Source organism: Panthera leo, chromosome D1 (assembly GCF_018350215.1).
Source record: "Panthera leo isolate Ple1 chromosome D1, P.leo_Ple1_pat1.1, whole genome shotgun sequence".
NCBI classification, from domain to species: Eukaryota; Metazoa; Chordata; class Mammalia; order Carnivora; family Felidae; genus Panthera; species Panthera leo.
In genome coordinates this window covers 46,201,044-46,215,401 of record NC_056688.1, presented here as the reverse complement: position 1 = coordinate 46,215,401, position 14,358 = coordinate 46,201,044, and the positions used below count along the sequence as shown (strand labels likewise).

At 36.3% G+C, this 14,358-nt stretch overlaps 1 protein-coding gene and 1 long non-coding RNA gene across 2 annotated transcripts in view; both read left to right on the top strand.

Annotated features, from left to right (window-relative positions):
- HIKESHI (heat shock protein nuclear import factor hikeshi) overlaps nt 1-9,606 on the top strand; it is a 42,303-nt gene extending 32,697 nt beyond the window's left edge. The window contains exons 3-5 of the mRNA XM_042905490.1: nt 138-289; nt 8,470-8,588; nt 9,527-9,606. Of these exons, the coding sequence (XP_042761424.1) occupies nt 138-289; nt 8,470-8,588; nt 9,527-9,581 (326 nt within the window). The 3' untranslated portion in view covers nt 9,582-9,606. The remainder of the gene's footprint in view (nt 1-137; nt 290-8,469; nt 8,589-9,526) is intronic.
- A 579-nt stretch (nt 9,607-10,185) lies between these two features.
- On the top strand, nt 10,186-13,742 carry LOC122201065. Its single transcript, XR_006194065.1, has 3 exons — nt 10,186-10,374; nt 12,495-12,573; nt 13,477-13,742. It is a non-coding gene; the product is annotated as an uncharacterized LOC122201065 (long non-coding RNA).
- Nucleotides 13,743-14,358: the final 616 nt, after the last annotated feature.

The following is a 14,358-nucleotide window of genomic DNA, read 5'->3' as shown; positions in this document are numbered from 1 at the left end:
TTTACATTTATGTGAAAAGAGACCAACTTTAATCGAAACTTTTTAGTGCATGTAGATCAGAGGTTTTTCACATATTTACAAAGGAATTTGGCTACAAGTTAAACTTGAAATTTGCGGTACATGTTAATTTCTTTCAGGAGAAGGAAGCCAACACCCTTTTGGAGCCATGAATATTGTCCGAACTCCATCTGTTGCTCAGATTGGAATTTCGGTGGAATTATTGGACAGTTTGGCTCAGCAGACTCCAGTAGGCAATGCTGCTGTATCCTCAGTTGACTCATTCACTCAGGTAATGCAATGCATATTTCATTATTTTCTAAATTTTAAAATCAAATTCTGTACTTTAAAAATAAGCTTCATGGTAGAAAACCTGTAAAAATGAAGGTAAATATGTATGGCATAAGTTATTGGCTTCTGTGGATAATTTAACCTTGTCTATCTACTTCTATAGGTACTCTAAAATTGGTAAATGTTTTGATGAGACTTGTTTTTATAGTGATGAAATAGCTCAAAGCAATTTAAAAATGGGATTAAATATTAACATTTTTTCCCCTCCCACAGTATACTAGGTTGTAGGTGTATAGTTGTGAATTTTATAAGCAAGATTCTCATCCTCAAGGAGCTTAAACTGACATAATTCCATGATGATTGGCTTAAGCAAAAAATGTTTATTTTTGAGAGAGCACATGTCGGGGAGGTACAGAGAGAGAGAGGGACAGAGGATCTGAAGCATACTCCTCCCTGACAGCAGCAAGCTTGATGCAGAGTTCAAACTTATGAATCAGGAGATGGTGACCTGAGCTGAGGTTGCACGCTCAACCAACTGAGTCAGCCAGACACCCCAGTGATGATTGACTTTTAACCTCTGTATGACAAAAGGCTGAAGGGGAGAATGATGTAGGCAAAGGTGTAGCTAATATAAAGGCCCTGAGGTAGAAAAATAATTTTGTTGTTTGGAAAATAATATGAAGGTCTTTGTGGCTGGAGTAGAGCGAGCAAGGGTGAGAGATGGGAGATGAGATGAGAGTAATTGGGGAGGTGGACGCAGGATAAAATCATGGTACCTCACTGGCTTTTATAAGGACTTAAGCTTATATTCTATTTGGAAAAGAAGACATAAGAGAGTTTTGAGAAGAGTAAGAGGATCTAAGTTACATTTTAAAAGGATCATTTTGCATTTTTGGAGAGACACTGTAGTGGGAAGGAGGAAGATTAATTAGGAGGCTCTTATGAAAATCTAGATGAGAGATTATAATGACTTGAACTAGTGAAGTCCTGGGAGGTGCATATGAAGGTAATTAAAAGTACTGGCATATCTTGTTTTATTGCACTTCACTATATTGCACCTCACAGGTACTGTTTTTTTTATATATTGAAGGTTTGTGGCAACCCTGAATGGAGCAAATCTGTCAGCAGCATTTTTCCAACAGCATTTGCTCACTTCATGTCTCTTTGAACATGTTGGTAATTCTTGCAATATCTTAAACTTTTTTGTTATTTTATTTGTTATGGTAATCCGTGATCAATAACCTTTGATGTTACTATTATAATTGTTTTGGGGCACCATGAACTGTGCCCATATGAGATGGAGAACTTAATTGCTAAGTGTTGTGTGTTTTCTGACTCCTCCACTTACCAACTATTCCCTGATCTTTCTCTCCTCAGGCCTCCCTATTCCCTGAGACACAACAATATTGAAATTAGGCCAGTTAATAACCCTACAATGGCCTTTAAAGGGTTCAAGTGAAAAAAGAGTCAATCTATGAGGCAAACTTCATTGTTGTTTTATGTTAAGAATTTGCCACAGCCACCCCAACCTTCAGAAACCACCACCCTTGATCAGTCAGCAGCCATCAACATTGAGGCAAGACCCTCCACCAACAAAAAGATTATGACTCGCTGAAAGCTCAGATGATGTTTAGCATTTTCTAGCAATAAAGTATTTTTTTAATGAAGGTATGTACATTTTTTCAGACATAATGCTAGTGCATACTTAACATACTATAGTGTAGTGTAAACAAAATTTTTATATGCACTAGAAAACCAAAGCATTGACTTGACTCACTTTACTGTAGTGTCTGGAACTAAATGGCAGTATGTCTGAGGCATGCCTATAGTTGATTTCTAGAGATAATTTGAAGATGGAGCCAGTAGTGTTTCATGGTGTGGATCACATGTAAGGTCTGAGATTAAGGAGAGACACCAACTGTGGCCCAAGGATGTTGGCTTGAGGAACCTGAACATGGAATATTGAACACAAGTATGGGCTGGAAGTGGAATCAGGAGTTGGATTTTGTTTGTACTATGTTTGGGATGCTTGTTAGACATCAAGCTGGAGATGATGAGTCTAGAGTTCAAGAGCGAGGTCTAGGACACAGATCAAAATGGGAGTCATCAGTGTAGAGATCTTATCTAGAGTTTTGTAGGACTGTGGTTACTAGAGAAGTAATTATAAATAGAAAATTTGATCTCAGGGCCATTTCAAATGTGAGAAGCTTAAGAAATGAAGAGAGAAAAAGAGTAGCCTAAAGTAGGAGGAGACCCCAAAAGTAGTGTTTTGGAAGCCAAGCAGAGACTGGTTTTGAAGAAGGAAGTATCAGTAGTATCATTGCTGATGGGTTGAGATGAGGCTGAGAAGTAACCACTGGATTCGGCAAAATAGAAGTCATTGAAGAGTTTGATAAGAGTTCAGGGTGGTAGAAGAAGAGTTTGGAGTGAGTTGGAGAGAAGGAAGTGGAAACAGTAGTGACTATAGATGACTCTTGATGAGTATAGTTGTGGAGGACGGCAGATAAATGGTTTGGTTACTTAAGGGGGGCTATGGGTACAAGGACTTTGTTTTTACTGTTTTTTAATGGGAGATATTACATCATGTTTGACTGATGTGAATGAAGCATTAAAGAAAAACTAATGATGCAGGAGAGTGGGGAGAGTTGCTGAAGTGGTGTCCTTGAGTAGGAAATGAGAGTACATTAGATAGGATAATGGACAGTTCTTAGTAATGGATATATGGATACGGATGGATGCAAGAGGTTGGTAAAGGTGGTGATGAGAACTTGTGCACGTTCTCTCTTGATTCCTTCTCTTTGTTCAGTGAAATAGGAAACAAGGTCATCAGCTAAGATTGAAGAGAAAGGAGTATTGGATATTTAAAGGAAAAGGATTATTAAATAAGTCCACTAGGACAGGAGGAGGGTGAATGAACTAGGGAATTCTTTTCTGGGCGGCATATTCTTTAGGGTTTGGCCATGAATTTAAAGGCAGACTTGTCACATGATCTCTTGAGAATGAGCTGAATTATAAAGAATGATAGAGTCTGGGTCTTTTTTTTTTTTTTTTTTTTTCCCCAGTAATTAAAAAAACATACTGCTGTGCTGAGAATAGCAAGTTGTAAAGCAGTAGTTACAGTATCCCAGATAGACAATATTAGAAAAATGTCTGAAAAATACATACCAAAGTGGTATTATCCCTGGAGAGAGTTTAAGAAGACTTTTTACTCTAGATATTTATAAATTATTTGAGCTTTTTATTTTTTATTTATTTATTTATTTTTTAACGTTTATTTATTTTTGAGACAGAGAGAGACAGAGCATGAATGGGGGAGGGTCAGAGAGAGAGGGAGATACAGAATCGGAAGCAGGCTCCAGGCTCTGAGCTGTCAGCACAGAGCCCGACGCGGGGCTCGAACTCACGGACCGTGAGATCATGACCTGAGCCGAAGTCGGACGCTTAACCGACCAAGCCACCCAGGTGCCCCTGAGCTTTTTAAATAAAGCATATGTATTTTTTTAATGCTTATTTATTTATTTTGAGAGAGTGCAAGAGAGTGGGGGAAGGGCAGGGAGCGAGAGGGAGAGAATCCCAAGCAGGATCCACACTGTCAGTGCAGAGTCTAAGGCAGGGCTCAGTCCCACAAACCGTGAGATCATGACCTGAGCTGAAATCAAGAGCTGGATGCTCAACCAACTGACTGAGCCACTCAGGTGCCCCAAAGCATATATACTTTTTATTAAATATTTTATTATGAGATATTTTAAATATATAGGAAAATACATCCTACAAATATTGTATGCCTACTGTGTACCAGGTGCTTTCTAAGCACAAATGGATAAAAATAGGTAGACAAAATAATAGTTGTTCTTATAGAACTCTCTTTATAGTGGATTATATAAGAAGACTTCAGAGTGTCTTCCACCTAGATTTAACATTTTGCCACTAATTAGTAGCATATTTGCTACTAATTTTTTTAAAAAAGTATTTCAGATAAGGCTTGGTGGCTTCTGCTTCTCTTCCATTTTTCTGGTAGCTACTCTTCTAACTTCATATATTTTTGCCATCCTGTGTTAGTACTTTAAAAGAAACATACATGTCCACAAAAATGTATAGCACTACTCGTTTAAACATGTTTTTAATTTATATTCTTGATTACTCTTACTTCTTTTACTTTTTATTAATAGTACATGTACGTGGCTTAAACATCACACAGTTTTACATGCAAGACAGTTGTCCTTGGTTATACTTCTTATATTCTTCTCTTTTTCTGCTCCTTAAAAGTACTCACTTTCAACCTTCAACCTCCTTCTCATTTTTTTTTTCACCGATTTCTTCCTGTATTTAACTTCCATGTGTCAGAAAAAAACTTGCTTAATCTGTTCTTAACCAATTTGTCTGTTGTAGGTGTTTTCCATCGACTTACCAATACCTAATGTGATTTAGCTCTCTCATTCCTCTGTTCCCCAGCATATGGAGATATTTTTTCTCCCCACTTTTTTTTTTAATGTTCATTTTACTTATTTTGAAAAAGAGTGTGAAATCAGGGAAGGGAGAGAGAGTGAGGGAAAGAATCTGAAGCAGAGACAGAGAATCTGAAGCAGGCTCTGCCCTGCCAGCGCAAAGCCCAATGTGGAGCTCAAATTCACCAACCTAGAGATTATGACCTGAGCCAAAGTCGGTTGTTCAACCAACTGAGCCACCCAGGTGCCCATCCCCACCTTTTTTTTTTTTTTTTTTAAGATTTTATTTTATTTTTAGGCAAGAGATTGTGTGCAGATGGGGTGATGAGGGAGAACAAGAATCTCAAGCAGGCTCCATGCCCAGCATGGAACCCAATGTGGGGCTTGATCTCCTAAGTCAAAATCAGGAGTGAGATGCTTAACTGCATCACCAAGGTGCCCCAAGATTTACAACCAATGTGGAGCTTAAACTTAAAACCCCAAGATCAGGAGTCACATGCCCTACTGACTGAACCAGCCAGGCACCACCACCCCCCCCCCCCAACCATTTTATTACTGATTTTCATTTAATTAATCAGTTTTCAGTATCATGATCACTAAATGTTTTTCAGAACTGAGCCAACATACTGTGATTTGCATTTTCTTTCTTGTATAACTTTTTATTTTTCTCGGTTAATAAATGCATTTTTCCTTTGTATGGATTTCTGTTTCCAGGTCTAATTTATGCCCAAACTCTGCCAAGTATAAATTCCTATTCAGTATATTTTTAAAAAGCAGTTTTCAAATTTTTTTTGCTAATATCCTTCTTGGAACTCTGTTTTGTTCTTCTGTGGACTGATTATTCTCTGGGTCTGTTGCATAACTATAGTCAAGGTTTTATTTTCTTTAACCATTATTGGAGAAATTCCTTTTATTTCTCTTCTGTGTTGTAGTCCTTTTTTTTTTTTTTTTTCTCTGTTTTTCTTTCTTGTTGATTACCCCTTTGTATCTTTTTAAATTTTTTTTTAAATGTTTATTTATTTTTGAGACAGAGACAGAGCGTGAGCGAGGGAGGGGCAGAGAGAGAGGGAGACACAGAATCTGAAACAGGCTGCAGGCTCCGAGCTGTCAGCACAGAACCCGATGTGGGGCTTGAACCCACAAACTGTGAGATCATGACCTGAGCTGAAGTCGGACGCTCAACCGACTGAGCCATCCAGGCGCCCCTTTATTTATTTATTAAAAAAAATTTTTTTAATGTTTATTTTTGAGACAGAGTGTGTCCCTTTTGTATATTTTTTAAATGAATGTAAATGGTATACTGTGCAAATTTCTGCAGCTTGGCTATTGTTCATTCAACATTTTAAAGATTTATCTGTGTTGACACATGGAATAAATCTAGTTTATTTCAATTGTTGTATAGTATGCAATTGTATGAATGAGACAGTTTTTTTTTTTCATTTCTATATTGATAGATATTTTCACTAATATTTTTGTTAAGACCTTAAATTTTTGCCAAACTGATGGGTGAAATTTGAATACCACTATTGTTTGGATTTGTATTTCTTGATTACTGGTGAAGTTGAACATCTTTTCTCATTTTGACCTGCATTTGTTTTGTTTTTATTTTTGAGAAAGTGCATGCGTGCAAACCGGGAAGGGGGAGAGGCAGAGAGGGAATCTTAAGCAGGTTTCATGCCCAGCGAGGAGCTTGATGTGGGGCTCCGTCTTATAACCATGAGATCATGACCTGAGCAGAAATCAAGAGTCTAGTGCTTAACTGACTGAGCTACCCAGGTACCCTGCAGGCTGCCTGCTCAGCACGGAGCTTGTCACAAGGCTCAATCCCACAATTCTGGGATCATGACCTGAGCTGAAATGAAATCAAGAATCAGATGCTCAACCGACTATGCCACCCAGGCACCTATATATATATTTTAATAGCAATGATGGTTTATATATTTTGCCCAATTTTCTATTATTTGGCAGTTTTTAATTTTACCTTTTTGGGAAGTGGTCTTTATGTATTCTGGGTAATAATCCTTTGTTCTATATGTTGTAAGTTTTTGTCCTAGCATGTTGCTTGTCTTTTAGTATTGTTTTTGGTATTTTTTGCATGCAGATGTTATATTTTTGTGTTGATGATCATATCTTTTGTGATTTTGTGTGTGTGTGTGTGTGTGTGTGTGTGTGTGTGTGTGTGTGTTTGAGAAGTTTTTGCTGTCCTAATGTGTGAAGATGTTAGGTTCTCTTATGGGTATTTAAAGGTTTAACCTTTTACTTTTTGAATTATTTTTTGTGTGTGGTATGGGAAGGGATCTAAATTCATGTTTCCCTTAAGGAAAGGTAGGTGTCCTAACCCCATTAATTGAAAGCTAGTCCTTCTTTTTGTTTGTTTGTTTGTTTGTTTGTTTGTTTAACTCTGAGTTAATAGCATCTTTGTTATATATCACATTGTCACATAGGCTTAGATAGGTTTCTGGCCTCTCTCTTCTATTCCAGTTAGTTCATTTGTCCCTTTGCCAGTAAAAGTCTTAATATCTGTTAGGTCAGACCCCTCCTCCTGCTCATCAAAATAAGTTTAGATATTCTCCATAATAATTTTAGTATAAGCTTATTGAGTTTCATGAAAAATTTATTGGATTTTGTTGGAAATGACATTGGATTTATAGGTTTGATTTGGGGAAAATTGCTGTTATTATATTATGTCTTCCCATCTGTGCACGTGTTGTATCTTCCCACTGAACATGGTGTATAGATCTTTTCATTTGGTTTCTTTTCTGTCTCTCAAGACAGTCTTGAAGTATTTTCCACCCCAGTTTTATCAGCTTCTTAGCAGTTTTCCTAGATATGTACAGACTGTGTCTATTCTGAATTGCAGCTTTTAAAGTTACATTTTAAAATTTTGTTGCTAGTGTGGAGGTTTGCTGTTTTTTTCCTCCTGATACTGATATTTTATTTTATTTAAAAATTTTTTTTAATGTTTATTTCATTATTTTTGAGAGAGAGAGCCAGAATGTGAGTCAGGGAAGGGCAGAGAGCAAGAGGGAGACACAGAATCTGAGACAGGCTCCGGGCTCTGAGCTGTTTGTTGTCAGCCCAGAGCCTGAAGTGGGGCTCGAACTCACAAATGTGAGATCATGTCCTGAGTCGAAGTCGGCCGCTTAACCAACTGAGCCAATCAGGCGCCCCCTGATACTGATATTTTAGTTAGTGATTTTACTGAACTCTGGATATTAGTTCAAGTCACTTAATGGTAGCCTCTTGGATTACATTACCTTTGATATTACTAGGCAAAAAGATAAAAAACTAATAAGGTATTTCCTCATTACATTTAAGCCTTTATCTTTCTGGCAAGAAAAAGACTTCTTAGAGATGGTTGTTATTTTAGATATGAGAAAGTAGTTTGATGTGAGGCGGGTGGGATTTGAGGAGGGGGCACGGTATATGTAGAGGTAGAGATAAACGATATTTTGAAGGAAAACATTTTTTTCCCCTAAAATGAATATGTTAGGAAATTAAACTAGTTAAAAATCACAGAAATACTTTGAGATACAAAGAAAGTACTAAAGGCAGGTTGTTAAGATTTTGTGCCACAGTGTCATTTTATGACTTTCCTTAACTTGCAGCATTAGACTGTCTTAGAACTCAAGTCCTTAAAATCAAGTTACTGCAGAAACATTTTTAATTAAAAATACTAAGGTCTAAGTGGAATATTTAGCATGATTCATTAATCTGTTCATTATTAACTTTTCAGTTCACACAAAAGATGTTGGACAACTTCTACAATTTTGCTTCATCATTTGCTGTGTCTCAGGCCCAGATGACACCAAGTCCATCTGAAATGTTCATTCCAGCAAATGTGGTTCTGAAATGGTATGGGAAATTTTGTGTCTCTAATATTAAGGCTTTTAGTAACCATATATATTTTTTGCCTGTGAATGTATTTCTTCTTTGACATTTAAACATATTCTTTTATTGTGGACATCAGCACACATTAACATTGGCATGCCATGAAAAAGTGTACTGTGGAGTTCGTATTGAGGAATATTCTTACCCTAAATATTCTGTTATGTAGTAGCCAATTGAGTTGATACAGTCAGGAAAATACAATTGCCTGTGTTTAGGGACCACAATTAAGGATTGTAAATTTTCAAATATTTTAACTTGTAAGTAACCATATAGGAATCTTGAAATACAAAGCAAAATTTTTTCGTAAGTTTAGAAAGTCTTGGTCTAACGTAGACATTGTATAAGGTATCAGGGTGGTTTATACTGCATCCTATACTTAAGTGATTAATCAAATTTATTTCTCAGCTTTCCCATATTTCTGTTTTATAGGTATTCTTTTCACTTTGAATATCCCAGTGGTGGGATGCATAAGGAGAATTTGTTGAGCAGTGGTAGTTGTAGCATGGTGTAGCATGGATAGCCCTGAAAGGTATTAGGTTTGAGATTTGTTAAAATGTAGGTATGTGACCTTGAGTAAATTCTTCCTCTCTACTCATCTATGAAATGAGGGAGGAGGAGTTAGATTTGTTTTTTTTCTTAGGTTCCTTCTAGCTGTCAGATTTGCAGAAGATAAAAAATTAATAAAATTTATTATGATTTGTACTCTCTGATACAAGCCAGTCATACTTAACTCACTATGCTTAGTGTCCTTTTATAAGAATAATTAAACTTTCAGATTAATATTTTAGCTTTTTTATCTCAGCTTTTTAGAAGTGACATGTAAAGTTATTTGCTTTTTAACAAGTCCTTTAGTAGATTATGAAAGATCTTAATTTTCTTGTAAATATGTTTTTCTTTTGTAGGTATGAAAACTTTCAAAGACGACTAGCACAGAACCCTCTCTTTTGGAAAACATAATTTGAATAAAATAATTTTTAATGGATTCTGAACTTTGTCATGTTTTGAAGAGAAATGCCTCCATTTAAAAGTGTGAAGTCAAAAGGATCATGAAACCTAAGTTTAAAAACTGCTTATTGACTGCAGCTTAATTATAATCTTTATAAAAAATTAAACACATGGAAAAATGAAAATATGACTTCATTAATGAGTTTTTTTCCCTTAAGCTTAAAATATTCAGATGCAAAACTTTGCACTTTGTTTTGGCTAGGATTTATTTTTTACTTAAAAATAAGGCATATTTACAACAACAGTGTGCCAAATGCCATTGCATTTATAATCTTTCATTTATTTTTATATTGGTTTGCTAGAGTAGTTAACTTAAAATCAGCTATATCAGAGTATGGGAAAACATATCAAATACACATTCTTACATATGGGGAAATTATTTTCAGTTAGTATTTCTTAAGATTACAAGTTTTTCCATTAACACAGGTTGGTTGTCAGTTTTATATCTGCAAATTCATACATGTTTTTTTTTTTAATAAAATTACCATGGTTAATACTGATGAGGTTATATTTAATACTGGTAATGTTGTGAGGCATTTGTGTGTAGAATATAGGATTTAATTCCTTTGCCTATTAAGGTAAAGCTATTGTGTCTCCAGAAGGGAACCCTTGGCTCATTTATACCGGTGACATCCATTGACCAAAAACTACCAAGATCTCACCTGTAATCAAAGCTATGTTTACTAGCTAGCTGCACCAAAGGAGTCAGACACCAGAGGAACTGTGGGGTATCTCCAAAGGAAGGGTACGTACATATAGGAGTTTGGGGCCTCTAGTTTGTTTTTAAACATTTTGGCAAGGATTAGTGAAAATTTGGAAACTAAAGAGTTGCTAGTACAGTCAGTGTCGTTAGAACGCTTGACTATGCAGAGTTATCATTAGATTGGTTTGTGGTCTTATCTTGAAATGTGTATCTGATTGAGCTAGCAATCAAAGTTTGAGCTTAGGCAATTTCTTCTGTTGTCAAAGTTTGGTAGACTTGCACGTCTTGCAAGTTGTACATTTTTGCAAATTGTAGTTTCTATTTTTTATTTAGTTTTTAATTTATATCCAAGTTAGTTAACATATAGTGCAATAATGATTTCAGGAGTAGATTCCAGTGATTCATCCCCTATGTATGACACCCAGTGATCATCCCAACAAATGTCTTCCTTAATGCCCCTTGTAGTTTCTCTTTCAATTTGTAATTCTCTTCTGGTCTTTATTTGGTCTATGTTGAAGGATAGGCCATTATCTTCTGGAATTGTGATCAAGTCAAATTAGTATTTCTCTTTACTGGGTTATAATTGTGTATCAAGAATCTAATGGTAGTTCTTAGTTTCAGGTCTTCATGTTAATAATGGTTGATTGTTGTTGAATCATGTGACTTGACGTTGCTACACAACAGCATTTAAGACTCAGAACAGAAAGCATCTGCCAGCTGTAACAAAATTACCAGAAGCAAAATGAGTATTCTACTAGAATGCAAAGCCAGGAAGGAGCCTAGGTTACAAAATGCAAGCTACAAAAACATATCTCTAAGTCCAGCTGGGTCTATTCTATAGAGTCAGGTAGCTTCTTTCTTTAGCTTGGTCAAAGACCATTGTACCTATCTAGTGATCTTTATAGATCTTTATATATAATATAATAAGTGCAAACTGCCCCTTGCCTTGCCAAGAGGAAATAGAAGACCATGTCATTTCCCATAACAATCCTGTAGTGAATTTAAACTGGTTTGTTGGACTTTCACAGCCTGAGTCAAGATTTGAACCACCTTTCCTAGTTGTATTCAAGAGAGTTTGCACTTTGAGAGATCTTCTAAGTAGCCAATTCCTGCTTCATTTTTAAAGGCTCTGGTTATCCTTCCCAAGGAAAATGCTACACTGGATAAAAAAGGGCTTTAAATATCTGAAAGCTTAAATATTATTCTGTACCACAAGATAGGTTTGGGTTTAGGAGGTAGGCAAAAGCCTGGTGTAGACCTAAGTAATCCCTGGTGAGGTACAGAGAATATTAGGAATATAAATAATATTTTATCACAACAGAAATGAGCCAAAAATTGTTTCCTAGAGGTGGGCACATGTCAGTGGAGTTCAGTTCCTGCTTAGAAGTCTGGAAAATCTTTGGAGAAATGATTAGTGCCATGAGAATAGCTCCAGCATTTGTTCCCCTCCCTGGGAAGTCTAGTTCTGCCAACAATGCTCTTATGTAATTATAGCAGAAGCATTTTGTTGACTTGGAGTAAACTTTTTAGTTTTTATTCAGAATGAAGGCTGGGGCTACTGATAAGAGGAAAACTCAAGAATCAAAAAAGACCTTTGGGAGGAAATTGATCTCAGGAGTTTAAAGGAACAGGTATTACATCTTTTATAGTGGAATTTTATAACAAGAGTAGCTGTGATCTGAGAAAACTGTAACATGGAATGCAAAAAAAAGTTTTGCATTTCTTAAGGTGGCCCAAAAAGACCATAGAGGATTAAGAATAAAATGATACAGATATCTGAGGGCATATTGAGAAAACTTTAGGGTTATCTCTAGGAGGTACCAACATATAATAAGCAAAAGAGGGAAAAAGAACAAAGGTATCAGAAAATTAATCATGTTTTTTTGCCTTGGGCAGAAGCAGTTCATTTTCTGTTGTCATGTCTTTGACCTGAGGGTTTGATTCGTAGTCTTCCTTCAAAGATCATGCTTCTGGAGAATCCCTGAGAATCAGTGGCTTAAAGTCTGGTGGAGTGGTTGTCCAGCTGTCTGGAGAAGATCTATGTCATTTAGTTGGGAAACATGAATCCAGGAATCATTGTTTTGGACTTCTGCCATGCTAGTTACAATATCTGATAAGCTTATTTTTCATTGAAGGCAGTTTTTCTCTGATGTCTCTTCCAGAATATTAAATATGCTGAAGACTGAGGATGTTACAGACAGTGATATTTTAGTAGAATGGAGAGTTGAATTCACTATTGAGGTATAGCACAATTATAAGATTATTATAAATTATTACTATGAGACAACAAAGGTATTATGGACAGTGACAATTTTCTAGGCCTGTAATTTATTCCACAAAGTATGTATTTTTTCAACACAGTTATTGTATCAGTCTTTCCATAACCATGAGTATGTTTCTTTTTACCTGAAATACATACAGTCATTTGCTTTGGTGTGAGTGTGTATGTTCCCATGAAATTTATATGTTGAAATTCTAATGCCCAATGTGATGGCATTAGGGCCTTTGAAAAGTGATTAGGTCATGAGATTAATGCCCTTATAAAAAGGACCCTAAGAGAGTTCCTTTGCCCCATCCACTATATGAGGATACAAGGAAAAGTGTGAACCTGCAAGAGGGCCCTCACCTGACCACACTAGGCAACTTGATCTTGGGTTTCCAGCCTCCAGAACTGTGAGAAATAAATTTTTGTTGATTATAAGCTACCTAGTCTCTACTATTTTGTTACAGCAGCTTGAATGGACTAAGACACACTGAAACATTTTTATTAACACGTTTTACTTATGCACATTTTAGGAATGCTGACCTCTTGATTTTTCAGGCCTTTTTAATGTTCGATTTTTAAAATTTTTTTAATGTTTAGTTTTGAGAGAGAGACAGACAGCAGGATAAGGGCAGAGAGAGAGGGAGACACAAGATCTGAGGCAGGCTCCAGGCTCCAAGCTGTTGGCACAGAGCCTGATGTGGGGCTGGAACCCACGAACCATGAGATCATGACCTGAGCCAAAGTTGAATGCTTAACTGAGCCACCCAGGCACCCCTAAGTTTGATTTTTAAAAAATAATTCTTAACAATAGTTTTGAATTAATTAAAATTTGAAGAATGTCAATCTTAATTTTTCCTATTATCATTTCTTCTATAAAGTGAAGGAAACCTGGAGTGCAGGCAAAAAGACATCTTAACAATTGTATTATGCCTGAATTTGGGAAAGGCAAAATCATAAAGAGATGTCAGAGGAGACAAGGTATGAATAGGAGTCAAAAATATCCAAAGGTAAGAAATAATCTTAACCAATATCTATATTCAGTATACTAGGAAAAATACTAACACCACTTACCATCTGTGACCCATGGATCTATTTTTTAAAATGCTTCTAAGTAAGTTACTTCTTGAACAAGAAGTAAAAGAATGGTAAGGAACTTTATTAGAATTTTAAATAAGGAGAAAGTAACAAACTAGTTTTCGTATTTTCATGGTTTTGATGACACATGTACCTGATAAGGACATTGTCTTCTGAATGTAACTCAGTTGTCATGTATGAACCTGGAACATGTTCATCTTGTAAATGCTGATTCTAGATTTCAAATACATCTCAAATAGGTTCTATGTTATTACTTTCTGGTTCTGGTATCCTCAAAATGTCACACTTGAAGAATTAATTGAAAACTGACAGCATATGATTTTGTTGACAAGAGAATGGCTGTCTTCTTAGCTCCATGGTTGTAAGACATTTTCATTTTAGACTTATAACTACCTGTTAGAATTGTGAAATAATTTTTTATTCTGTGTCTTCTATTTCTTTCCATAACTTTTGTGTACACATCTGCTTTCCTCATTTGCCTATTTAAAAAAAGAGCTTATTGGGGCGCCTGGGTGGCTCGGTTGAGCGTCCAACTTCAGCTCAGATCATGATCTCGCGGTCTGTGGGTTCAAGCCCCGCATCGGGCTCTGTGCTGACAGCTCAGAGCCTGGAGCCTGCTTCGGATTCTGTGTCTCCCTCTCTCTCTGCCCCTCCCCCGCTCATGC